The sequence below is a fragment of the Peromyscus leucopus genome, chromosome 17 (assembly GCF_004664715.2).
Source record: "Peromyscus leucopus breed LL Stock chromosome 17, UCI_PerLeu_2.1, whole genome shotgun sequence".
NCBI classification, from domain to species: domain Eukaryota; kingdom Metazoa; phylum Chordata; class Mammalia; order Rodentia; family Cricetidae; genus Peromyscus; species Peromyscus leucopus.
This window is the reverse complement of record NC_051077.1, coordinates 9016975-9042142: the sequence shown is the minus strand read 5'-3', so window position 1 is coordinate 9042142 and position 25168 is coordinate 9016975. Positions and strand designations below refer to the sequence as shown.

The window sequence follows — 25168 nt, the reverse complement described above, 5'->3', positions numbered from 1 at the left end:
GTGAGCAGAAGCCCAGTGTGTGGGGAGTGAGGAGCCAGCCTGCATTTATAGGGCTGTCTTGAGAAGGAGCAGAGACAGGCCCTGTTGTTAGAGAGGGCATGCACAGATGGGAACTGGGAGAGACTGTTGCCCTCAAGATCCCTTTGATGTTCCTCTGTTCTCACAGCTGCCATCACGATGTTTTTCTGTGTGTTCAGTGACAGCCCTCCCTTCCAGCTGATAATGAAGAAGGGTCCATACTATCTTCCCTGTTTCCCATCTGCTTGAGTATTTACCTTTCTGTGGTCAGGAAAGAAAAGAGGCAGGCAACTTCCAAGTTCATAAGCTCATGAAACAAGAGGTTTTGTGTTCTAAAGTTGGAACCTGCTGTTCTCAGAAATTGTGGACCCTGGACCAGACAGTCAGTCAATCCTTTGAGTGATTCTGTGGTGTTATCATCCTCATGAAAGAAGCCTCTGTGAATTCCTTCCTTTGGGGCCATTATGGAGAAAGAAAGATGGCTTTAGTGAATCGAGTTCAAGAGGAGAAAAGGGACAGATATGGTCAGAGTGAAGCTAGAACAGGTTGCTCTAAAGAAGCCAGTATGACCTGAACATGTCCCATGAGTGCATTCCAGGTGTCTCTTCATACTTTGGGGGCCATCAAATGATGTGCTGTGGTTCATGTCTCAGATTCAGTATTTTTTTAACTTTTAGAAAATGTAAACTTACCTACAAGAAACAACATTCCAAATGTAGAGAGAGTGATGTGTTTCATCCCAACCCCAAGAAGTGCTTCTACTCCAAGAAGTTGCTGCTGTTCATATATAACTATTGTTTTGTACATGTTTTTATCTATTTCCCTCACCCTCACTATGTATATGCCAAAACATACAGAACATTCTACTAATTTCAGTTAGCATCTGGGGCCTCAGTATTATAAGTCCTAGCTCATATTTACATGTTGATAAATACTGTTCAATTGTTAAAATGTTTTTATTTACAGTTCCGTGCAATAATTAGCAAAGCATTAAGAGTATTATGTTACACGCACGAACGCATGCGCACGAGCACACACACACATATCATATTTCCTAATGATACATGACCTCTCAATACCTTTGCAGACTTAGATTTATCAGTCAATAAGCACATCTACTTTATACGCATCCTAGCTGTAATCCTGAACTTTACAGACTTGGTAAGTGCTCCGAAGCACTTACTAAATTCGTATACCCAAAGAACACCATGCTCATTTGAATGATTTATATTATTGTGTTTTTACTTTCTATTCTTTCTGCCAATGTTCTGCACAGAACTGGTCACTGAAATTCCAGAGTATCTCAAACCATTAAAATATGTCCTTTAAGAAAAATGCCCTTTTTAAATATGGCAATCAAGTTTTGGATTGCACCATAGTTTTCTTTTCCTTGTTATTTTCTATTCTTTCGGGTTTTTTTGTTTTTTTTTTTTTTTGTTTTTTTTTCTCAAATCCTGGTTGCAACATCTATCTTATTTGAAGAAAGACATCTGCTCATGTGGACACCAGAGAAGGTAGAGACCAGAATCCTCTGTCTGGGAAGTCACTTACCTTCTTCTGAGTTTTTTGAGCTTTGGGGAAAAACAAATCTTTACTTTGTGAGTTTACAGTCTGCTGGAGTTTTTATGGAATTTTTGGAGGTTGAAACCTGTACTATGATGTTTTTCTCATATTTCCTCATCCCAATCTAGTAGGTAAAAATTGTTAATTCAGTATCATCCCAGTCTACCTTTTTCTCATGAATTGTTGGAAGATGCGGACATACCGGAGTAGTGTGTGTCCTACGTGTATTTGGTCAAATGCTCCATTGAGGGAGTGGTTGACACATTCATTTTACATTTTTGAATGTAAATAATTAATTATTTTTATTTCATAAGAATAATTAATTTGCCTGTGTGTGTGTTTGTGTGTGTGTTTGTGTGTGTGTGTGTGTGTGTGTGTGTGTGTGTGTGTGTGCCTATTGTCTGTGCAGACCAAATAGACAGTCAAATTCCCTAGAACTGCAGTTAAAGAAAGATATGAGCTGTCATGTGGGTGCTGGAACCAAACCAGGGTCCCCTGCAAGAGTAACAAATGCTCTTAACACTGAGCCATCCCTCCAGACCCACATTTTCTCTAATTAACCTTTAGTTGTTTTTCATATATTCTGGAAATTTTTCTTTTTAACATGTTACAAATCTTAAAGATTATTTTTTCTTTGTCTTTTTTTTCTATGCCAAACAACTTGATTTTTAAATTTATTTAATATTTTTGAGTTTCCTGTCTTTCAACTTAAATTTGTTAAACTCAAACTTGTGTGTTAGAGTGAATTGGCAGCATTATCAAAATTCTGTGATTGAGAAAGATTTTCTTAACCACTACCACATTTGAGGAGGTTCCACGTTCCCAGGGAGAGGTTTCAGGCTCACTGATGTTCTGCCATAAAATCAATTGTAGATGTCCCAAAAGCAGTTACAAAGTAGAGCTGTGGATGGAGGTGGTGGGTCACGGACATTGAAGTGATGTTGGAGAAATGAAGGAACTCTTCAAAGTTCAGTGATGTTTATCCTATACTTCTTTGTACTACATTGGTGTTCAAGTACCATCACGTATTCAAACATTGCCTCTAAAGAGTGGAAGTTACTTCCACTGGCCTCTGAAACTTCAGAAGTTTCTTCCACTGGCCTCTGAAACTTCCTCACAGGCACACAGATTCTACTGACCCATAGGAGGTGCTGGCTAAGATGAGTCACAGCCCTGAGGACATTTTCTTCTGAGGGTCTCCTGGACTCTAAGGTGGATGGAGGTGTTATCACTTCTACACATATTTTGTGTCACAAACCAGTGTGCAAAATGTCAATAGAGCTCACAGTTACCTGTAATAATCAATTCATTTCTTTAGCAGTTATCACATGTGTGTGATTTTTTGATTTTGATAACTGGCAAAAACCTTTTCTTCAGGTATTTCTAGAGAGTGTCATTTATTTGCTAGTGGATTCAAATCAAGTCCCAGAGGAGGGAACTTTCAGAGGTAGAGAGAGACCAAGAAGAAGCTGTGGAGAGACCATTTGCCAACAGCTGTTTTCCAACCATGAGCCACTGTCAGGTTCTAAGCAAGGACAACAAATAGTCCCATTAAGGATGGAAGGTAGTACTCTGAAATGTAGAAGTTAAGGTGGAACATTGGCTAGTGGTGAAGTACAAGGGATTTGGCCACAGCCCTGTTACCTAATCTTTAGTGTCTCTGGGTAAGTTAATTAACTTCTTCAAAGTACCATTAAAAAGCAACAAATTATTGGTCAATAAAAGCAACTACTTTATTGAGTTGTTGTGAAAATCCATTATTGGAATAGATAAAGAGATCTTAGCAACCAATAAATATAAATATACTGCATATATTATATAATTTGAGAATGCTATTTGGCATCATATGTTTGAAATTATCGTGATTTCTGTGAAGTCACACAAAGTTGTCCTGACTGTATAATAAATGAAAGTTTGGTGTTCTCACCTTATGTAAGAAGTTGTTAAGTTCATTAGCATCTAAATGTTTTATCCAATACTCAATAATTTATATTTGTTAAACTAGCAAGAATCATATTTTCTAGTTTCAAATACCTCAAGAACTTTATGGAATTAGTTATCTCATTGTTAAAGAGAAATTACACAAAATAATCATTTTTCCAAGATAAAGTCAAAGAGGTTAAGTGTAACTACAGAAGAGTGAGACATCAAGTCTCACTTGAGGATGAAAGAGACTTGGATGATCTGAGAAGTGAACTGTATTAGAAATGATAATGGTGGTGGGAAGAAGAAAACCATGGAAAGTTCAACAGAGTAACGTGCAGATATTTCTGGTCAGAAGACCGAGATCTTAGGGTGGCTAATGGAAAGTAGCTGAGCTTTGTATTAGGCTGAGGAGTTTCCTAAGACCATGGAGACAAACCTCCCTGTTCTAAAGATGAGTGTTCAGGAACCAGAGAACTCTGTTGGAATTTTAACTCTGAAGTCAATACAGGACTTCTGACTCCAGCCACATTTTACATACTTATCTGTGTTTCCATGCTCTGCATGGAGTCTAGGGTCATCATAGGAAGCCATAATTTGGGCCTGCCACGGCTGGTATGAGCCAGTAAGCATGTGTTGTACATTTGAAATTCCTGTGAAGAGTGGGATATTTTCAAAAATCTTAGGTGTTTTTTCATGATAATGCAGATTGCCTACTGGAATTTCTTCAGAGGATCATTGTAGTGATAAATGATGGAATCTGGCCCAGTTGGTAGACATGTTGACAATGCCGTGTTGATAGAGGAGATGTGATTCCAATAGGGGCATGTCTTCTGAGCATCACAAACTAAAGTAATTGTCAATTAGGATATAAACTGGCAGTTCTTTGATATTTGTCCAAGACCAAACAAAGTTAACTGTTTAGACTCTTTGTGATTCAGTTAAACTAGGGAACCCCTCTGTGGGACAAAGTATGCTTTCTGTATCTGATCTCCAGAGGTGTACCAGGCTTTTGTTTGTTTGTTTGTTTGATTACAAACAAGCTCCCAAATCATAAGAGAAAGACTTCTTATTATTTATGAATGGTCATCCTAGCTTAACCTCATTTCTGGCTACCTCTTTTAACTTAAATTAACCTGTTTCTCTTTATCTACCTTTTGCCTCAGGGCTTTTTTCCTTCTTTCTATATGACCTGCTCTGTCTCTGCTGTCTGGCAGCTACCTGACTCTTCCCAGCATTCTCCTTTCTTTTTCCATTATTCTCTCTTGTTCTTCTCTCTTTTCATTCTTCTTGCCCTCATTTGTCTTGAGCCTAGACTTCTCCTTCTGTTTATTCTCTCTGCCCACCAGCCCCACCTATCCATCTTCTCTGTGTAGCTATTGACCATTCAGCTCATTAGACCGATCAGGTGCCTTAGGTAGGCAAGGTGAATCAAATTCAACACATCTTTACATAATTTATATACATCCTTACATTGTCAAACAAATATAACATAAACAAATATAATACACGCTTAAAGAGTTAGAGTAATACACTGCAACTTAGACAAATGTAACCTGTTTTGCCTCATTAAAGTAAAATGTAGCAAGATAGGAGAGTCTGACTCATGAAAATTTGTTTTACATTTATTTGCCTATTGTATGTGTAGAGAGAACTCATGTAGCACAGTACATGTGTGGAGGTCAGAGGAGAGGTAATAGGTCTACTTGCTTCTTCCACTGTGTGAGTTCTATGGTTTTTCAGGTGTGATGGTAACATCTCTCACTAAGGCATCTTGTGGCCCTCATTTGTTTAATTTCTGTTATAACTGGCTTTCTTTGTACATGATTTGTTTCCTTGACCTTTTATCTTGTGAATAGCCTTTCTCTTTGTTTTTCACTCTAGTTACCACTACATGAATTCATTGATATTCCTTCTTCAGGTGTCTTGAATTCATTCTCTCTGAATGAGATTGTTTCAGAAGAATATGTGAGCCTATTGCAGGAAAGATTCCTTTGTGACTGAGTCCAGTGTAAATTAAGGCAAAATGAGAGAGAGAGAGAGAAGTATACAACTCGACCAGTAGAAGCATTTGAGCTTCTTTCTTTCACTTTGTATCTGGAATCTGTGCTCTTCTTTGCAACTGCTACTAACTGGAGTCAGTCTTTTGATTAAAACACTTTCATCTAAGAGGCAGACACTTACATTCCAAGGACTGTTGATAAAAAAAAAAAATCATCATTGATAAGTACTGTGTAATTCCTGATTCAGAGTGAGCAGTACTTTGTTTTTTTTTTTCCAATTCTTGATAAACAAAGTGAGCAGCATGTACCACCCTTTATATATCCAAAGATTCAGATTCAGTCAAGTAACCTGTAGACTACTCCCATAATAGCAGGACAAGTCTTGGTTAGGCCTGAAGATGTAGAGAGTATAAAACACTGATTGAAGAAATTACCAATGAGTGACATACCATCTTGGTAAGATGCTTGAAGAATCCAGAATGTTTGTCATATTGGCGTCATGACAGTCAGCAGTATGATGAACTGTCACAAGGTACTGTGGATGGAAACAGTGGAGCATGTATGACTTCTTATTTCACTGGATTAGTGTAGTAATACACCCAGCATTTCTGTGTCTAGATATGCAGTCAAAATGATGGTTGTTTTTAGGCTATTTGATTTATTTATATGTATTTTTATTATACGTACACATTAAATATATTTAATAGATACATGTAAATATATAAAAATATATATTGGTGTTTTCATACTCATTAGAAAAGCACAGAAATAAATAAATTCTTCCAATTGGAAAAGGATCTCTGCTGTGGAAAACTCTAGCACAGATCTCAATTTATAAAAATGAATTCAGAGATAGCAAACACCATGCATAATTTAAGGCAAGAGAAAAATTTAATATTTTTTATGCAAAACATAAGTAAAAATAATCTTACTGGGGAAAAGATAATAGTTCAGTACAGAAATGTGTCTGGGTGAATACTGGTGCAAATCTTGGAGCACCAGGAACAGAACATTTAATTGTCTAGCTGAGGATGAGAAACAACTTGCAACCCTCTTTACTGGGTAGGTGTTGTTTATTTTTGGTGCCTTAATTCTCATCATCAAAAAGTAAAAAGTCCAAGATCTCATACATAAGCCACAGCACATCATTTGATGGCTCCCAAACTGTGAAGAGGCACCTGGAATGCACTCATGAGACCTGTTCAGGTCACACTGTCATCTTCAGAGCAACCTGCTCTAGCTTCACTCTGACCATCTCTGTCCCTCGTCTCCTCTTGAGCTGGATTCAACAGAGTAATCCTTCTATCTCCATAACGGCCCCAAAGGAAGGGATTCACAGAGTCTTCTTTCATGAGGGTGATAATACCAAAGCATCAAAGAACTGACTGTTTAAGCCACAGGTATTCAGGTCTGGTCCAGGGTCCACACTTTCTGAGAACAGTAGGTTCCAACTTCAGAACACAAAAACCCCTTGTTTCATGAGCTTATGAACTTGGAAGTTGCCTGCCTCTTTTCTTTCCTGACCACAGAAAGGTAAATACTCAAGCAGATGGGAAACAGGGGAAGATAGTATGGACCCTTCATCATTATCAGTTGAAAGGGACGGCTGTCACTGAATACATAGACCAACATGGTGATGGCAGCTGTGAGAACAGAGGAACATCAAAGGGATCTTGAGGGCAACAGTCTCTCCCAGTTCCCATTAGTGCATGCCCTCTCTAACAACAGGACTGGTCGCTGCTCCTTCTCAAGACAGCCCTATAAATGCAGGCTGGCTACTCTTTCTCCACACACTGGGCTTCTGCTCACCCTTCCTCCAGGTGACTCTCAGCCATGAAGACACTTGTCCTTCTCTCTTCCCTTGTCCTGCTAGCCTACCTGGCCCAGGCTGATTCCATCCCTGAAGCAACTGAGGAGGCTGAAAATGAAGATCAGCCCGGGGTAGAGGACCAGGATGTGTCCATCTCCTTTGGAGGCCCAGAAGGTTCTGCTCTTCAAGAAGCAGGTGAGTGGTGGTGCCCAGTGTGATAGTGGGTTGGAGTCTCCTGAGAGAGAGAAATGAAGATGTGCCCTGGGTTCCTTTCAAGAGCAATCTGGCTTCCTTAGGAACTCTGTCCTACTTCCTTTTCTTTCTTATTCACAACAGTATCATTAAGAGAGGAGGAAGTCAGTTGATTTTCTTTCTCATGTTTTTTGCTCTAAAAACCCACTTTGAAATTTCACCAGAATCTAGTGCAATATACTGAGTGATCCTTATAGAACAAATTGAGTAGTCTTAGGTTTAAGGAGATAATTTTCTTTTGTTAGGAGAACTTCAAGTCAGTGTAAGATTTCACTCAAGTATATGAATGGTGAGAAAATGAGCATACAAATTATAGACATATCAGAATAGATCTGATGTTCTGCATGTTATCAACACTGAATACACCTCAAGTACATTATTTCACTTTCTTTTGAGTTTACCATATGGCTGGCTGTAATGTTACCCATGCAGTATCACACATCTTCATAGGCTGTATAATATCCCATCCAGCCAACCTCCACACTCAATTCTTGATTTTCTATGTATGTCTCCAGCCTCAAGGAAGCTCTTGACATGCTACTGTCGAAGCCGATCCTGCAAAATACTGGAACGCATCAGTGGGATCTGCACCAGGGGTAGGAAAACCTATGTGTTCTGCTGCCGCTGATCATGGAGACCAGACACAATAAGATGACCATCTGAGCCCCCAGAGAGGCCTCTGTTTACCACTACCCTTGTGTTTCTCCTTTGTCTCCATTAAATTTCTTGCATTATGTTCCTTGTGTGATTGCATTCTTTCAGTATTTACTATATTGCTCAGTCAGGACTATGGAAATCAAGTACCAGAGCCTTCAAGGAAACTTCTGCATTTGAATCAATAATTTAGTTTTTACCCACAAAATACAGACTCCAACGTATGATCCCAGCATTTGGAAACAAAATGTAAAGAAATTTCAGAGTGCTTATGATTCTTCTATATTTCTCTTTTGACTTTTGACTCTGCCTTCATGTAGATTCAACTCACACCCAAAGACATGCCTACATGTTAAGAAAAAACTATTACTTTGGGCTTCGGATTTATACAGTCCTAACCTTAATTTTTCAGAGAACCACAGTCCCCTTAAAAAGTGTTAAAATTTTCATGATTAGGCCTGGATTATGCCTCTACCTTCTAAGCACTGGGTTGTTTTTGGCTCCATAGAGACAACTTTTACCAATATTGGGAAATATTAGTACAAAGACAGAATGGGTCTGAACAAAATCAAAGCAACCCATTATATGATGTGCATATATTCACAGCACCTAAGATTGTATACAGCAAAAAGTATTTTCTATACAGAAAACTGTTCTTCATATACAGTAAGTGCATGTGCCTAATGATTCCAATTTGCTCTGCAATATACACTATGTGAGTTATCTGATAGCTTTGGTGTGTGTAATGTAGCTTGGAAGTGATTCCGAGAAAAATAAAAAATCAACAGATGGTTCTCCCTGAAGCTTGGAGTCCCTAGTGGTGCTACAGATTGTTAAGACTCAGACTCCAGAACATTGCACACTCCTTAGTGGAGTTATGTATGATATCTGATTAAAAGACATCATCGGTGACCTCTTAGATTGCATATTGCAGGAACACAGGTAATGTGGGTTCACAGCATACATCCTTGTGGGCAAAGGAGGCATGCTGGGAGAATAGAATACCCCATCATTCTGAGGAAAAAGGGATGCTAGAAGCATCTCATTTGGCAGTTGCTATAACAATCTGTGTTGGGCCATGACAGATACCAGCTCCACCAAATGAAGTAGTAGAGAAAGTGTAACTTCAGACAGTACAACTCTTTTAGCCTCAAATATCACAGAAAATTGATGAGTGATTGCAAACATAATATGCAGTTACCAAAGTCCCACAAAACATTTCTTTCTTAAAATAGTCTATCATGTCCTGTCCAAAATAAACTTCATGATTTAATCAAATGTGGGGTTATCCTTTTGAAATGTAATTATCTAAGGACATAGGTACTCTGTTTTCAGGTGCAGTTAGTGTAACCCATTAAGTGTCAATCAGCAAACACTTGACACAATCATATTGATTAACCCACTGATGTTCTCCAAGGCTTCTCCACTAGACCACAAAGCCGAAAGCTTGTCTTTGTCTGCAAATATTTCATTCAAACTTCTCACTCTATTGCAAATTCTTGACCCTGCTTGGAATAATCCATGAATTCTTCCTTCCCACTTTTGAAGTTTGTGGTGAAATTTTCTTATAAAATGCAAGATTTACTTGTTTTTAAACTGACCTATTGTAATGGTGAAAAATTACAGTGCATAATAGTAAGGGTTGATATATGTATATGCAGATTGTGAAATTATTGAACTGGGGAATTAGCATGTCTGTCACCTCAGACATTTATAATTTCTTTCTGATGAAACACTAAAATTCTACTGTCTTAGCTATTTTGAAATAAATAATCCATTATTCTTTACAATCATGTTATTATATAATAATTGACCAGAACTCATTGTTCCTACCTAGATGTAATTCTGTACCCATTGACCAACCTTTCCTCTGCAACCCTTGACCTTGCCAGTCTTCTTTAGCAAGTATTCTATTCTCAATTTCCATTATGTTGATTTTTACCTTGTATATGTGAGAACATGTTGTCCTTATATTTGTGCCTCTGGATTTTACACAGAAAGTGTCCTCCAGGATCATCTCAGATATTGAAAATTCTATCTTTTTATGGTTGAACAGTGCTCTATCTGTACACACACAAATACACACACACATACACACACACACAATGTTTTTGTATACAAAATTCTCCATATTGACACACCCACTGTGGAACATGGAGGTTAATGCCATCTCTTGGCAATAATGTACCATACTGTACAATGTACAGAGCTATAATACACAATATCTGTCCAATTTGTGTTCATTTTCATTTGAAAGTTTGGTTTCCTCCTCTCTTTCTACAACCAGAAACAGGATATAAAGGATTTGGAAGATATTTTTCTGTGTATTGAGAACTTTCCTTTGCCACTAAAAGCTCCACAGGTCATTTCAGAAATGTACAGGTTAGAGGAAAAGTTTCTCTGGTCTAAGGTGGCACAGATGGTCACCTTCTCAACCTCTTAGTAGTTTGACTCCCTAGATGACAGTGACCTCACTCTCTTCAACCCTCTAGCCAATGACCACATGCCCACACACTTGCCATTGCCTAGATTCCCCCTTCTTTGTGTGTCAACCTAATACTCCTGGATAATAATCTATCCCACTGCTTTCGGGTCTTCTGATGTGGGTGACACCAGTTCTTTGATAATTAGCCTCAGAAAAGTTGTGCTTTAGAATGACCTGAGAACTCTGATGCCCAGGCGATACTTACGCCAGCTGTAGCTATCTCTTTCATTCTGAATGCCCTGCATTAGAACTGATCGTTCGTTGCCTATGTATTATTAACTGGAGTTTTGGATTCAAGGTTCAGGAACCACCTGAGGCTGAGGCAGCATTTTCATTCAAATTTTTGAGAACTGTTAAGAGGAATCCTGACTAGAGACACTGACTGGTTCAAGGAATAATAGTGTTGTCCTGGCCTTTATTTCTCTTTCTTTTACTGATGTCTTTGATATGGTGGCAGAGTGAATGAAGGGCAGATCTATAGAACCTTATTAGATTAAATTCCTAGTTAAAAAAATCACATTCTGATTTCCCTCATGTTCTAGCAATTGCCAAGGTCATACACCTCCCACTAACTCTCTCCACAAGGACAGAGAATGGACTTGGGTTACACACTAATCCTACCTTCATTGTACTTCACCACTAGCAAAGGTTCTACCTTAAGTTCTGCATTTTAGGGTGATAACTTCTGTCATTTATTAGAATTATTTGTTTTTTCTTGTTTAGAACCTCGCAGAGGCTCAAGGTTGAAAGACACCTGTTGATAGATGGGCTTTTCATAGCTTCTCCTTGGTCTCTACCTCTGCAAATTCCCTCATCTGGGATTTGATGTGAACTCACCAATAAATATCCCATATTCTCTAGAAATACCTAAAGAAAAGGTTTTTGCCAGTTATAACAATCCAAAAAAAATCACACATGTATGATCACTGCTAATGAAATAGTTCTTCCTCTGTAAACAACCTAGATGCCCATCAACGGAAGAATGGATGAAAAAAATGTGGTACATATACACAATGGAGTACTGCTCAGCAGAGAAAAACAATGAAAGCATGAAATTTGCAGGCAAATGGATGGAACTAGAAAAAAATCATCCTGAGTGAGGTAACCCAAACCCAGAAAGACAGTCATGGTATGCACTCACTCATAGGTGGATTCTAGATATAAAATAAAGAACAATCAGACCACAACCCATAGAACCATAGAGGCTATATATATAGCATGGAGGTCCCTAGGACGACTGTGGCTTATAATAAATTTCAGTTTTACTCAATTATTGAAAAAAATAGCCAAATGAATGGAAACACATGAACTATGAACCAAAGGTTGAGGGGCCCCAGCTGGATCAGGCCCTCTGAATAGGTGAGACAGTTGTTTGGCTTGATCAGTTTGGGAGGCAACTAGGCAGTGGGACCAAGTCCTGTGCTCATTGCATGAGTTGACTGTTTGAAACCTGGAGCTTATGCAGGGACACTTGGCTCAGTCTGGGAGGAAGGGACTGGACCTCCCTGGACTGAGTCTACCAGGTTGATCGCAGTCCTCGGGGAGGACTTGTCCTGGAGGAGGTGGGAATGGGGGTAGGCTGGGGTAAGGGGAGGGGGTGGGAGGGGGAGAATAGGGAACCCATGGCTGATATGTAGAACTGAACGGTATTGTAAAATTATATATATATATATATATATATATATATATATATATATATATATATATATATAGTGAATTGAAGCTCATATTGCAGTTAAAGATGCATTTCATTTGGTACAGAGCTTATCTGGTATGCAAGAAGCTCTGAGTATGACTCCTTGGCACTGAAAATGCTGGGTGTGACACACACTTGGAATCCCAACATTCAGGTAGTGGATGCAGTAGGACAGAAGTTAAAGATCATCCTCAGTTACCTAATGAGGCCATCCAGGGTTAAATGAGACAGTATCTCAAACAATGCTGGCGGCTGACAGGATGGCTCAGCAGGGATAAGCACTTGCCCTGAAACCCGACAACTTCAGTCTGACTCCTGGAACTGAGATGGTAAGAACTGACCCTCTTTGACCTATGTGTGGTGATTTGAATGAGAATGACCCCATAGGCTTATGTGCTTGACAGCTTGGTCTCCAGTCAGTGGTACTGTTTGGGAAGGTTTAGGGGATATATTCTCCTTGGAATGGGGGTGGCCTTGTTTGATGAGGTGTGTCAATAGAATTGTACTTTTAGGTTCCGAAAGTCCACACCTGGTCCAGTGTCTTTTTCTTTGCCTTCTGTTTGTGGATCAGGATCTAAAGTTCCCAACTACTGCTCCAGCTCCATGCCTGCCTACTTCCTATTATGATGATAATGGACTAACCCTCTAAAACTGTACTCAAGCCCCCAATTAAATGCTTTCTTTTAAGAAAGAAAAAAGAAATAGTTCTTCCTCAAAGGCCATTGCTAACATTACTGCAGAGTCAAAACATTTGGAAACTATAGCCATTCTTGGAAGTGTTTCTTTAAATTGCAGGGACATATATTAGTGGAACTGGGTGATATATTTTTAGAATTAATGAATTTTCCTGGTCTGTTCTAAAAGCAATGGGTTACAACACAGAAGAATACACATGGATGTTGATAAATATTTAAGCAGCTAGGGATCAAGGAATCTTATCATTTTGTTTTCGTTGCTCATCAAGTAACCATAGTCAGCCATTAAATAGAGGCAACATGTGGTATAAGCAGAAATCCCAGATCAAAGAGTTCATGGGGAATAATGGTGCTTTGTACGGTTCCTGTCCACATTCCCAAGCTTTCCTCTTACACATATGCAAACACTAAAATATAACCCTATTTTGAACAATGCGTTTTTCTCAGTACAATATTTTAGTAACCAAATGCAAACAAGATAAGCATCCCTCCCCTACCCCTTCTTAAGTTACCAGGCTGAAGAGGAGTCTCTAGGATGATAGTCAAGGATGTCTTATCTCTGATCTGGGTTTGGCTCTTCACCCCAGTCTTACACTCACAGCTAACCAGTTTAATAGCCAGTCATCTAGGATGGTGCACTGAAATGCAGCCTGTTGGGACCCAGGTCTGCCTGTCTATGCTCAGCTGCTCCAGTGTGCTTCCATATTGAAATGTCTTTCTTCATGAGACACTGACCAAGAATCCACACTATTCCAGTAAGGGAGGTCCAGCTCCCATAGAGAATTAGACAGATGGAACAGCTGTCCCAAAGGCTCTTCTTTTCTCAGAGAGTCTTCAGAGGCCCCTCAGAGCATTATACTCAAGCATCAGTCTGCTGAACACATAACATTACCATTTCAGTTCCAAAACAAACATTCCAAGAACAAAAAAAGAGACTCTGTAAAAGAGACTGGAATCTATGAATTAAGAGATCTTCTAAGAATCAGTGAGGGTGTGAGTTCACAAAATCAACCATGACTCCTTGTTATCATTTCAGATTTTGGAAGGCTTGGAACTCCCTTTGTATTTTGCTAGTTGTGATTAAATGTATAAACACTCAAAAAGCAAATGTGAGATGACAATAAAGGAGAATATATGGGTTATTAATAATAGTAAATGAATACAACAAAAGGCATAAGATTCCCTATCCTATGGTGTGTGTGTATATATATATATATATATATATATATATATATATATCATAGGTTTTATTTATATGATATGTATCATATAGACACATGAATTCTTCATAAGCCACATCCTCTAAAACTTCAATTCACATATGTACAATTTGTGGCCAACAGCCTTGTTTGACAAAGAGGCACATTCCACATTTAAGAGCGTTCTGACGCTTGGCTCACTGAGGACATAAGAAAAGAGTCTATATAACGGGATTTTCTAGCCCAAGAATGATGAATGTGCCACTTCTCAAGATGTATGGACTGTTATGAAGCCTCATCTAAGAGAGAACCATTCTCTCTTTCTAAGAGCACCCTGACCCTTAGCACACTAAGGACCGAGAAAAATGATCTGGACTATAGATGCTTCCTCCTCTAGAACATGGCAATGTGCTGTTTCTTAAGAGGTAAAGGCTTGTTGTGTTCCCATATATGCTTCTATCTGCACTTCCTTGTCTTCATCTCTCTTGATGATGTACTCAGCAAAACCTATTCCTTATAAATGTGGTTTAATGACTATGTAGGAGCTCTTAAGATAAGCTCAGCAGAAGAGGATCTGTGAGTCCCCAGTCTCCCCTGCTGAAGATTCATTTTGTAGATTTGATCCTTGTTTTGTGGACTGAGATCTAATATCCACAGCAACAGTTCATCTCCCCATACCTGGAATGTAGAAATATAATTTCTCAACTGCATAAAGCAGTGTGTGCTCTCCTGGGTTGCCTAAAGGCTGAGACCCTGATATCTCCTGCACAGTGAAGCTTTGTAGAGAAACCCCCAAAATAAAATGACAGAGAGCCATTCCCCAAGCAACCACGGATTGTTGATGATGGTGTGTGTGTAGAGAATGACAGTACATGGACAGTCATCGTATATAAATAGGAAGACTATGTCTGAAGAAAGGCACTCACAGACACTAGAATTGTAGCTAAGTGCCCACATGGGACCCATCTATGCCTTTAACATATGTGTGACCATTGTAAAGCTTAGTCTTCTTGTGGGACTCCTGGCAGTGGGAGTGGGGCCTGTTCCTGACACTTTGTCAGGCTTTTGGGAAGCTTTTCCTCATACTGAGTTGCCTCACCAAGCCTTAATATGAGGAGGGGTGGAGCTTCTCCTATCTCAACTTCATATGTCATGCTTTGTTAATAGCCATGGGAGCCCTGCCCCTATCTGAACAGAAACAGAAGAGTGGATTGGGAGAGGGGAGAGGAGGTGGGAGAGGGGATGGGAGGAGAGAAAGGAGGGGAAACTGCAGTCAGGATATAAATAATTAGTAAATAAATAAATTTAATTAATAAAAAAATTTTTAAAGGGAAATTTTAGCAACAAAGGTACTAAATAGGAAGCTAAGCAGGAAGTTTCACCCAGATCTGCTCATCACCAGGACAATGTGCCCACATCTGGTAAAGCTGGCTTTGATATAAGTAGGTTCGGCTTTGAAAAACACAAAAATCAATGAGCTCAGTCTTTATCTATATCTTAAGATATCCAAGTGTAGGTATCTTTTTTTTTTTGCCTTGTACAACAATCTGTGATGTTTTATTAGAATTAGCTATCAAAGACATTGTACCTTTCAAGTCTGACTGAATTTAATGATGTTCAACAGTAGCTTTATTGTGATAATGCTTGACAATATTTAAGAGTGAATTCAATTACTTCACATTAATGTTTGACAATACATTATTCACAATTCTTAAATATTTTAAGTCAACCCAACCTAGATGTACACAAGGCTTAATCTCAACTCTTCTGAGGGAACAGGAAGATAGAAAGAAACCTAGGCCTTGAGTCCAGTGTCTAACCCACAACAACTACATCATCACTAGTGAACTCATAGGTAGGCACTTCCAGATTGAGAGGCGCAGGGCCCCTCCTGATCCTGCCAGAGGTATCACAGTATGACCCATGGCAGGGGCAATAATAGCCACCAAAATCTCCTGCATTTGCAATGGGTACACAACCAAGATGAGTGCAGATGCCTATCAGAATAACCCATTCAGGTTTCTTTACTTGCTCTAAATCATGGTGTGGATCCCTCAACTGGGACAATTCAACTGCAGCTTCCTGGGCAATCTCCTTCTTGGTTCAATGGCGCACAAACAGAGGTTTGCCTCTCCATTTGAAAGCCATGTTCTTTCCTTCGGGAATATCAGACAGCTTGATCTCGATCTTCGACATGGCCAGTACATCAGCAGAAGCGCTCATGCTGGAAACGAACTGGGTGACCACATTCTTGGCAGCGTATGCAACACCCACAGTAGTAGTTGCAGTTACCAGGTAAGAGAAGCCTTTTCTAGCCTCACTGCTCTCTTTAGAAGACTTTGTGCTATCTAGAACTTCAGGGCGACGGTAGTCAGAAAAGTCGGGCACCTTGACATCTTTATGGGAATAGCGAACAGAAGCAGGAACATTGAGGCCCACCGTGGCGACCAAAGGCCGGGTCGCAGCCTGGCCATTCAGCGACTCTCGGGACAGGCAGGGTCGCTTCGCGTCCAGAACAGGTGGCTTCGGGGTGGCGGGCACCGCGGCTTGCAGCAGGGGCCGCAGCGCGCCCGCCACCCCGCGGGACGTGGCCGACAGGACGGGCGCGAATGGACCCGAGCGGGCAGCAACCGACAACATGGTGACAGCTGCTGTGAACACCTAGCCGGTCCTGTAGGTATCTTAAGATGCCTTTATCTATACTTTTCTCTATTTGTGTTGAGCTGTTGACAAATGTGACTGATCTCACATATATAAGATATGCCAGACCAAAGAGAGGTACAGCAGGAGGGAACAGCTGCCAGAGAACAGTATCCTCAATCTCCACACCAGCTCATGCCTCCTGTACAGGGGCCTAAATCATGACCAAGTATGGTGGACTGCAGAAGGAACTGTAGGCCTTGAGCTTCCAATACTTCACAACCATCTGCCAAATTTTTCAGACAACTTAAACATGAGTGTGTGAGAATGCTTCCAAGCTTATTTTCCCCCCTTTTAAGAGTCACTTTAATGCACTAGTTTAATTTTAGAAAAATAAAAAGGGATTCCCAAGCCTTCCAAAATCTGAAGTGATAACAAGGAGTCATGGTTGTTTTGTGAACTCACACCCTCACTGATACTTAAAAGATATCTTAATTCATAGATTCCAGCCTCTTTTAGAGAGTCTCTTTTGCTCTTCTTGGAATGTTTGTTTTGGAACTGAGATGGTAATGTTAAGTGTTCAGCAGACTGGTGCTTGAGCATACAGCTCTGAGAGGCCTCTGAAGACTCTCTGAGAAAAGAAGAGCCTTTGGGACAGCTGTGCCACCTGCTGGCCACTGCCCTGACATCTGTCCACTTCTCTATGGGAGCTGGCTCTCCTTTACTGGAATAGTGTGGATTCTTGGTCAGTGTCTCATGAAGAAAGACATTTCAATATGGAAGCACATTGGAGCAGCTGAGCATAGACAGGCAGACCTGGGTCTCAACTGGCTGCATTTCAGTGCATGATCCTAGATGACTGGCTATTAAACTGGCTTACCTGTGGGTGCAAGACTGGGGTGAAGAGTGAAACACAGATCAGAGATAAGACATCCATGATTGTCAGCCCAGAGGCTCCTCTTTAGCCTGGTAACATTTGAAGGCAGGGGAGGGATGATTATCTTGTTTTTATTTGGTCACTAAAATATGGATCTGAAAAAAAATGCATCTTTCAAAATAGGGTTATATTTTAGTGTTTGCATATGTGTAAGAGGAAGGCTTGGAAATGTGGACAGGAACCACATAGAGCTCCATTATTCCCCATGAACCCTTTGATGTTCTTCTGATCTGGGATTTCTGCCTATACCACATGTAGCCTCTTATTTGATGGCTGACTATGGTTACTTGATAAGCTTCCTTGATACCCAGCTGCTTAAATATTTATCAACAGCCATGTGTATTGTTCTCCGTTGTTATCTATTGCTTTTAGAACAGACCAGGAACATTTATTAATTCTCAAAATGTATCATCCACTTCCATTAATATATATCCCTGCAATTTAAAGAAACACTTCCAAGAATGGCTATAGTTTCCAAATGTTTTGACTCTGCAGTAATGTCAGCAACGGTCTTTGAGGAAGAGCTTCTATACCCAGTGTGGAAGCTTCAGTCCTGATTCCTTGTGATCCAGGTATGTGTGTTTTCTCAAAACAAGTCTCATTCAAGCACAACTGAGGTCAGGCCTGGTGTCACTGGGCTGTGACTCCAGTACCAGGGTGAAACAGGCAGGTTGAGAGCAATATCCATGCCAGACTGGGCTGTATAGTCAGACCCTGTCTCACAATGAGCAACATGCACACCACAGTGGCTGTGATCACTTCACTGACTTTCCTGAAAGTGTCCTTCAAAGCTGAAAACACTAATGTTGATTATGAACACCAGTTTCTTTTATTCATTGCCAATCAGAAGGCTTGAGCACTATTCTGTGCTCTCCAAGATTTCATAGTCAGGTATCAGTTCTAAGACTGCTTCACTCTGAATTGAATGTTATATATGGCATGAGGTAGAATTCAACTGTATTTTATTGCTTGTGACTACGTTAGGTGCTCTGATGTCTTTTGATTAAAGTGACTTCCTCAGCTCCCACTAAAAGGACCATGGTGTCCTAGAAAACGTCAGTTATCGGTATGCGTATGGATATGCCAGAATTAGACCCATCACTTTGTATGCTTACTAAAATAAAACAATGCACCATAAGCCAATTCCTTTAAATATCTGGACTTCTCTTCATCCTCCACTGTCCACTGTATACACCAGTGCTTTAGAGGGGTTTTGGAAAATGGCCATTGTGTCTAACCAAGTCTTTCATTTTTTTCTATTCTGGGTTACCTACAACCATATGTAACTTTAAAAATGCTTATAGAGCTCCAAAAGAAAGTCCCAGGGAATATTGGCTTTACTTGTCAAATTCTACAAGATGCTTAAAAAAGAATTAATACCATTTTTTTCCATACTGTTTCAAAATACTGAAGGGAAGAGAAACTATTTTAGGTTTTTTTCTTCAAATATTAATGAGAAAATATTGACTCAGACAATAAAAAATGATAATGATATTCTTATCTTCATGCTCTTCAGCAAGCAGACACTAAACACAGAACAATGTTCTGGAAGCTATGAGAACAGAGGAACATCAAGGGGACTTTGAGGAGGAAAGTTCCTCCTTTCCTCATCAATGCTCCCTTTCTCTATCTGCAAAGCCCTTCTCTGAGCTTTCTCCTAACAGACCTATAAATACAGGACAAATCCTCATGCCACACACATTTGGTTCCTTCTCATCCATCCTCAAGGTGACTCTCAACCATGAAGACACTTGTCCTTATCACCACTCTTCTCCTGGTTCTCCCAGCCCAGGCTGAGCCTTTCCTGGGAGCAGCTGAGGAAGCCCCTGACCAGATGCAGCCATCAGAAGAGGACCAGACAATGTCCTTCTCCTTTGGAGCTTGAAAGCTCTGTTCTTCAAGAAGCAGGTGAGCACATCCACATATTAGAGGATTGGAGTTAGAGGAAAAGTATGAACATAAGGGTGTGAATGAGGTCTGGAAAGGTTCACAATGCTTGAAAGCCTTTTAATTAACTTCTCTGGGCTTTAACTTTCCCACTGAAATTTAACTGAATTAAAAGTTAACTAAAGATTGAAAAGCTAGACACAAATGCATTTAAGAGATTCTTTTCCTCTGAAGACTTGGTTCTAAGTTCTGTTTCCAACCCACCAAGCTTAAGACATGGGCAGTCCTAATTGTTTTCTGAATCAAAACAGGTCAAGTTAGCTAAAGAGGCCATGTTTTACTTATAGAGGATAATTTTGAATCTGGGCCTGGGATGATATGTTCCAGGTGTGCATGGGTGGTCAGAGGTACACAGAAGTAAAGAATGTTGAGCAAAGTTTCAAATCCCAAGTGATCAACACTTGCTTTGTGTATGGATGTCTTTTGAAAGAATTGTTAATGCAGCTGGGTCTAAGGAATTCACATGTCATGGCCATTTGAATCAGCACAAAATATCTCAATTCTCTTTACCATCCCTGTATGACACAGCACTTAGTGTCTCATGTTCTCTGTGTCACCAGGTCTATCAAGGAACCAGAGGTGCACCTGCCGATCCCACTGTGCTCGTCCTCAACATGTAAAAGGCACCTGTTCAAGACCACCTAGAACATTCCTACTGTGCTGTCGCTGAGCATCAAGAGCACAGTAAACACAAAGATACCATTCTCTTCAAGAACTGGGAATCAACTGCCAATGTTCTTGTACTTGTCCTTGATTTCCTTTATTTGAAATAAATTCACTGCAGCCAGCTCTCTGTGTTAGTCTTCTTGGTACTTGCTATTAGACTCACTGAGAGCTCCCAGGGAACCCAATACTAGAATCTTTAATGAAACCCCTTTAAACAAAATCCTACCTACCAATACTAGAAATGTCAAGAATTAACACAGGCTTGAGAATTAAAGTCTTAGGAGAGTTTAAGAGCTCTTCTGATTGATGTGTGTGTGTGTGTGTGTGTGTGTGTGTGTGTGTGTGTGTGTGTGTTTCTTGTCTCCCAACTCTGCCTTCACTTAACATTTTTCTCATTCTCAAAGATAGTTCTCTGCCAGCCACATTTAAACAGTCATAGTGTGTCACTTCTCAAAAAGCCACCATCTTCTTACCTAAAATGTTGGAGTTTTATTGGAAAGACACCAAAAAAAATCTGTCTTTTAGGACTTGAGATTGTATTTGGCTCCATTTAAGACAACATTAGCAAGCATACTACTAAAGATCCTCAAAAAGCAAACAAAAAACCCTATAACACATGTATGTCTGTCTATAAAGATGTACATACAGTTTCGATAAAATTTTCTCATCTGAGCTGACAATTCTCCCTCCAAGAGCAAACAACCATCTAACAAGAAGTCCAACACCAGACATGAGAAGCCCTCTTTTGAATTGGTCATCACAGTTGTCAAACAGAACACTAAAACAGCACAGTCTGTTGCAATTGTCCTTGGTTTCCTTCTAGAGGTGGCACTACGTTCCCTGTTACTGAATACACTGTGTATTTTAGTTGCATGTCTCAGAGGTCCTTATCCTAGAACAGACCAGAAAGTCTCCTCCTTGAGGACTAGCTTTCATGGTGCCTTCTGGTACCATGTCAGCTTCCAGAGGAGAGAAGCAACCAATCTACCATAGCAGTCCTACCATGCTATGAAGTCTATGAACCACAACAATGACTCAAAGGATGCATTAGTGGCATGCATAATTTGGCAAAAAAACAACAGATCTCTGATTAATTGAACTTGGGGAGTGCTCAACAAGACAGAAATAATACCTGGTATTGGAAACCTAGTCAACTACCGTGGGCTAGGTAGTCATGGATCTTAGAAAAGAACTTACACTCACCATTTTACTAAGCCCGTACAATCTCTAACTAATCTAAATATTTGTCTTTATATTCACAGATAAGTGTAGTCCTTACTCCTTATCAAGGAAACATCTCTTTGCAACCAAGGAAGACCATTACAGAAAACCACAGCCAACAAAAATGTAGAGTTCAGTCCCAATGGATATATCTACAACACAACTAGCACACCTAAGGCTCAAGGGCAGAAAGATTGGAAGAGCTGGATGATCAGGGAGTTTGGTATATATATTGTGTCTCCAAAGAATGTCAGAAGACACACCCATAAAGTCTCTCCAACCTGACTTCCTGAGCATGAGCTGAACAAGAATAACAACAGATATGTTGAATGGATGGGGGAAAGCTCAGGAGGCCTCAGCCCTACACAAAGATCTACAGGCAACTAAATAATACATAAGTGGTAGACATAGACTTCAATGGGGAGAGAACAGCAATTATTTATCCAATACTGAATGATCACCACTGAAAACATCATACAAGTAATGTTCAGAGCAAGATGTATTTAGGAATATATGCATGAACATATGTGTATGTGACAACAATTAATGAAAACAAAGGCCTTATATTTTAAAGAGAGAAAGGAGGCATATCATGGGAGGATTTAGAGGGAAGAAAACATGATGTATATATATTTTAATCTAAAAAGATAAAAGAAATTTGAAGTGATTATTTCAGAGAGATGATAGTTATGTAAATCAAGCTGGTTGTGGTGATCACTTCACAGTGTATACATGTACCAAATCATTATATTATATATATTACATACCATTTTTATCAATTATATCACAAAAACTAGGGGGGAAATAAATTCAATAGTATGTTATGAGACATAGGCACTGATATTTTCCATTTAAAGAATAAAATAATCAACATAGGATTTACCAATATAGACTTAACATTGAATAATCTATGTTGCTGATTAAATGCATAAACACTCAAAAGGCAAAAGAAATGAAATGACAATAAAGGAGAATAAATGAGTTATAATAATAGTAAATGACTACAACAAAAGGCATAAGACTCTCTGTCCTATGTTGCATATATCATAGGATATATTTACATGATATGTATCATATAGACACATGAATTCTTCATAAGCCACATCCTCTAAAACTTCATTTCATATATGTACAATTTGTGGCCAAACAGCCTTGTTTGACAAAGAGGCACATTCCACATTTAAGAGCGTCCTGACGCTTGGCTCACTGAGGACATAAGAAAAGAGTCTATGTAATGGGATTTTCTAGCCCAAGAATGATGAATGTGCCACTTCTCAAGATGTATGGACTGTTATGCAGGCTCATGTGAGAGAGAACCATGCTCTCTTTCTAAGAGCACCCTGACCCTTAGCACACTAAGGACCAAGGAAAATGTTCTGGACTATAGATGCTTCCTCCTCTAGAACACGGCAATGTGGCGTTTCTTAAGAGGTAAAGGCTTGTTGTGTTCTCATATATGTTTCTATCTGCACTTCCTTGTCTTCGTCCCTCTTGATGATGTACTCAGCAAAATCTATTCTTTATAAACATGGTTTGATGACTATGTAGGAGCTCTTAAGACAAACTCAGCACAAGAGTTCTGTGGGTCCCCAACTTCCCCTGCTGAAGATTCATTTTGTAGATTTGATCCTTGTTTTATGGACTGAGCTCTAATATCCAGAACAACAGTTCATCTCCCCATACCTGAAATGTAGAAATACAAGTTTTCAATGGCATAATGCAGTGTATGCTCTCCTGGGTTGCCTAAAGGGTGAGACCCTGATATCTCCTGCACAGTGAAGCTTTGTAGAGAAACCCCCAAAATAAAATGACAGAGAGCCATTCCCCAAGCAACCACGGATTGTTGATGATGGTGTGTGTGTAGAGAATGACAGTACATGGACAGTCATCGTATATAAATAGGAAGACTATGTCTGAAGAAAGGCCAGTAACAGCAGTGTCCTCTTATGTCACAGGCTGGTATGTCTGGGACCCAGATGCCTCTGCTACTCTTTCTACTGCTGATCACAACCAACACCAACTGAATTTGGCTTGTCTCTAAGCTTCTCATTCTCTTGTGTTCTAAGATTCAGGCAAGATCCATGATCCTGAAAGGCCAGTCTGACACCATTATGGGCTAAGATGTGACTCTTCTGTCTGATCTCTCTGTCCCTCTCTATGAAGCCCACTGATCCATAGATGCTTCCTTGGTGTGACCATCTACCAGAGAGAGAAGAAACCCTGGTGAGATAGGTGTCTGGCATGGGAGACTCCTCATAGCTCTTGTGCATAGAGGGTTTCCTGTTGAGGACTCCACAGCATATGTTTCGAAAACGAGTGTGTCAGATCAATCCATGGCTACTCTTGCAGGGGAGGTAATTGATAGAAGCCCTGAGTGACAGACTGACAGAGAAGACAACTTGTATAGGAACAGACAAGAAGAATGGTGATTCTCCAGTCTTCCAGTCTGGCCCATTTGGAAATAAACTGACCACCATTAGCAGAAACAATGCCAAGACACCCCCGATGCCTGCCAGAGAGGAGCAAGACTTCTGCCCAGGATCTACTCCATTCTGAGTCTGAGTAGGGTTGCCAACCCTTAAGGAGGATATCTGAAACTGAGGAGTAAAGTGCAGTTGTCCAGAGCTTCAGAACCACGGCAGAGTTTCTGGGAGAGGACAGAGAGATGGTAGATCTCTCTTATATGTGGACCTGCTTTCCACTTTGTGTAGATGGTGAAGTTCCAAGATTGGAATTCTGCTAGAAAATCAGGAAAGCTTCCCCAGGTTCCTGCAGCTGGCAGAGAAGTGAAGGTATCGTCTGAGGATGCTAAAGTGAATCACATATCTAGTCATTCTGGCACCCAAAGCTCTGGGTTCCTAAATCAGTACAATGTCCATCCCCCTTTGTTTTCCCTCAGTGTGTTTCCACCAGTGGATCTATACAGCCATCAATGCCTGCTACCACCAGTTCACCAATTAAACCAAATACATGGGCAAACTTCTCCACATCAAGAATTAACGATAAAAAGTACTGACATGGAAGAATGGATATCTATTCACCCATTACTGAGTTCTCATGACAAACCTGAAGAGCCCGTAGCTGTTGTGGAAGCCCCGAAGCTGGGATGGTGCCTCCAATGAAACTACCAAATGTGTGATTCTAACTTGTGGCTATCCTTCCTACTTCAGGTGAAAGCAGCTGTTCAGTGCAACCTCTCAGCCCCCACCTTCATCGAAGGGTAAAAGAGGTGGAGTTAACCCCAGTTTTTGTTTGTGTTGCCTTTCGTTCATAGAGGTGTGAACGTCTACCCTGCCTACAACTTTGGAGGCGGATAAATACCGTGGGAAGAACACTGTGAAGGTGTACGCATGTGTTATCCCATACCTCCCACACAACAGCTGTAGGAAATGGATGTGTTAACCACCCTATATGGCTAACAGCTGGCGGGAGGGGAGGGGGAACACCCACATCTGATTC

The 25168-nt window shown here is 40.1% G+C and overlaps 1 protein-coding gene across 1 annotated transcript; it reads right to left on the bottom strand.

Moving 5' to 3' along the window:
- Window positions 1-15819: 15819 nt before the first annotated feature.
- LOC114701855 (cytochrome b-c1 complex subunit Rieske, mitochondrial-like) lies at window positions 15820-16938 on the bottom strand. The gene is given in 1 exon segment (XM_037211561.1): window positions 15820-16938. A coding segment is annotated over 1 exon segment (825 nt). The 3' UTR covers window positions 15820-16113.
- Between the last annotated feature and the right edge of the window lie 8230 nt (window positions 16939-25168).